The sequence below is a fragment of the Triticum aestivum genome, chromosome 4A (genome assembly GCF_018294505.1).
Source record: "Triticum aestivum cultivar Chinese Spring chromosome 4A, IWGSC CS RefSeq v2.1, whole genome shotgun sequence".
In the NCBI taxonomy this organism is placed as follows: domain Eukaryota; kingdom Viridiplantae; phylum Streptophyta; class Magnoliopsida; order Poales; family Poaceae; genus Triticum; species Triticum aestivum.
The window spans coordinates 733,879,494-733,881,841 of NC_057803.1; the positions used below are offsets into that span (position 1 = coordinate 733,879,494).

Sequence of the window (2,348 nt, forward strand, 5' to 3'; positions counted from 1 at the left end):
TAATCCTAGTCCACGAGGAGGAGGTGAAGTGATGTAGAGATGTAGCAAACAACTGCTGAGGCTGGCCATCATAGATAACTCCTCATATTCCTTTGTTAGCCCTTCTGAAACCGACGTAAACTCTGTTTTGTCAGCGCAATCGTTGATGGCTTTGGTTGTTTTCGCAATGCAATCAGGCAAGTCGAAGGGCGTTGGACCTTCATTGCCTTTGCGAATCTCAAAGCTCTGGATGATATCTTGGCAGATTTCAAGGGTGCTCATCATGCCACCGTAGTCCACTCGGTAGAACCCAAGGGCGCGAATCGCGAGCTTGTCCTTGGTGGCACCATGGATCAAGTTCTCAACCTTGTCCGTCATGGCCGTGGCTTGGGGCTTCATGGCGTCGACGGCCACGAGAGCTAGGATGCGGTAGTCCTTCGCGTCGGTGCTTCGTTTGTCTGATTGGAGCGTTGATACACAAAAGTCATATGTAAAGCGCACCTTGAAGAAGTTACTCGAGACATTCTTGCATGCTTCCAACATGATGGCTGATGACATGGGCTTGGTGTCGGAAGCTTGAGCGGTGATGGCCATGGAAAGGAGAATGATGACAATTCCAGAGAATGCTAAGGAGGTGGTTTGCACCATTTCCATTGGTGCCAGGCTTGCTAGAAAAATATATTGTAACAGAGGGAGATGATGAATGGATCAAATGGAACCGCAGTGCAGAGATGGATGGGTTGAGGTGGAGTACATACCTATGATTATGGTTTATATATAGTGCACCGAGTAGGGGTTCAATGTTTAACTCTTTGCACATATACCTCGATCGAGAATTGTATTTCTCCTATTTAATCATGGGCAGTATTATTTAATAGAGTGTCTCCTAGATGCCATTTTTGATGTAAACCTAAAGGTGTTCCGGGTTAATAATGATGCATGTGTATCATATATATCCATCGTGTAAGCATATCCTAAATGGGTGTAGGCAATTAAATGTATTTAGGAAGGGGCGTTGGTTGCCAATTATCTTAAATTTTACCGATTAACATGGTAATTTTTAGGGAGTGCCTAATTAGTAGAAGTATAGATAGATAGATAGAGATAGATAGAGATATAGATAGATATAGATGTAGAGATAGAGATCAAGATAGATATATAGATAGATAGATAGATAGATACATAGATAGATAGATAGATAGGTGTAGATATAGATATAGATATATACTATACATATGGGTATAGATATAGAGATAGAGATAGAGATGAAGATGGAGATAGATAGATAGATAGATAGACGTAGATATAGATACATAGATTATCAAGTGCAAAATGCGCATAATCTTCCTTTAATGTCGCAAATCCATTTTGTGATATGGGGAAATAAAGTGAGATTCACTCTAGAAATACATAAAACTAGAACACACTCATGCCAGACGTATTTAATACTAGCACACCCAAATGTGGATCTACATATCTGTGCATATAGTGTCCGGAATACTAATTATTTGGATATCCGTGACTAAGCTGCATTGGATTTATGAACCTGCTGCTGCACTATATAGATGTCACAAGAACCGTACACCACCTCCATCTTTGCACTACAAAATCTGACTATCAATTCATCCCCACCTCTCTCTCAGCTACAAAGCCTACAATACAATTTCAGCTATCCTTGCAGCAATGGCAACCGCACGGGCGACCGCTGCCTTCTCCTCGGTTGCCATCATGCTCCTTTTTGTGTGCGTCGGCGCACATGCCGGCGGGCGCGGCGACAAGGTCAAGGTGGTGGACCTCGTGGTAGAAACCTGCAAGAACGCTTCGAGCAGCTGCCGCAACAAGCACCTGAACGTCACCCAGGAATTCTGCGTGCAGACTCTCCGGTCGGACAAAAGGAGCTCCAAGGCCAAGGACCTCCGTGACCTGTCCCTCGTCGCCGTCGACATCCTCAAGATCCGTGTGGCAGCTGCCGGCGGCAAGGTGAAGGAAGCACTCCAGAAAGCCAAGAAAGGTACGGACGAGGCACTCGGCCTCAGGTATTGCCAGGTGGACTACGATGCCGCTATCGGCACCCTCGGTCTCTGCGACGCCATGCTCAGGGACTTCCATGTCCCCAGGGGCGACGCCGACGGCCCGTGGTCCTTTGAACTGCCCGAGTGTGTGGAGAAGGCGACTGACCATGTCAGCGACTGCTGGCATGATCTTCACATGGATAGCCAGACACTTATCAATGAAAACGAGGAGCTGATCAAGCTGGGCGACCTCAACAATGTCTTGCTAGGGCCATATGACTTTGATAGTTAATAATCTATTTTCTACCGGAAACAATCTTCATGTAAACCCAACATTACTTCCGTTTGAAATAATAA

At 45.4% G+C, this 2,348-nt stretch overlaps 1 protein-coding gene across 1 annotated transcript; it reads left to right on the forward strand.

Annotated features, from left to right (window-relative positions):
• Positions 1–1,381: 1,381 nt before the first annotated feature.
• LOC123083461 (uncharacterized) lies at positions 1,382–2,300 on the forward strand. The gene has a single exon (XM_044505501.1). It carries the CDS (start codon positions 1,663–1,665, stop codon positions 2,281–2,283), a length of 621 nt encoding a protein of 206 aa, XP_044361436.1. The 5' UTR covers positions 1,382–1,662; the 3' UTR covers positions 2,284–2,300.
• Positions 2,301–2,348: the final 48 nt, after the last annotated feature.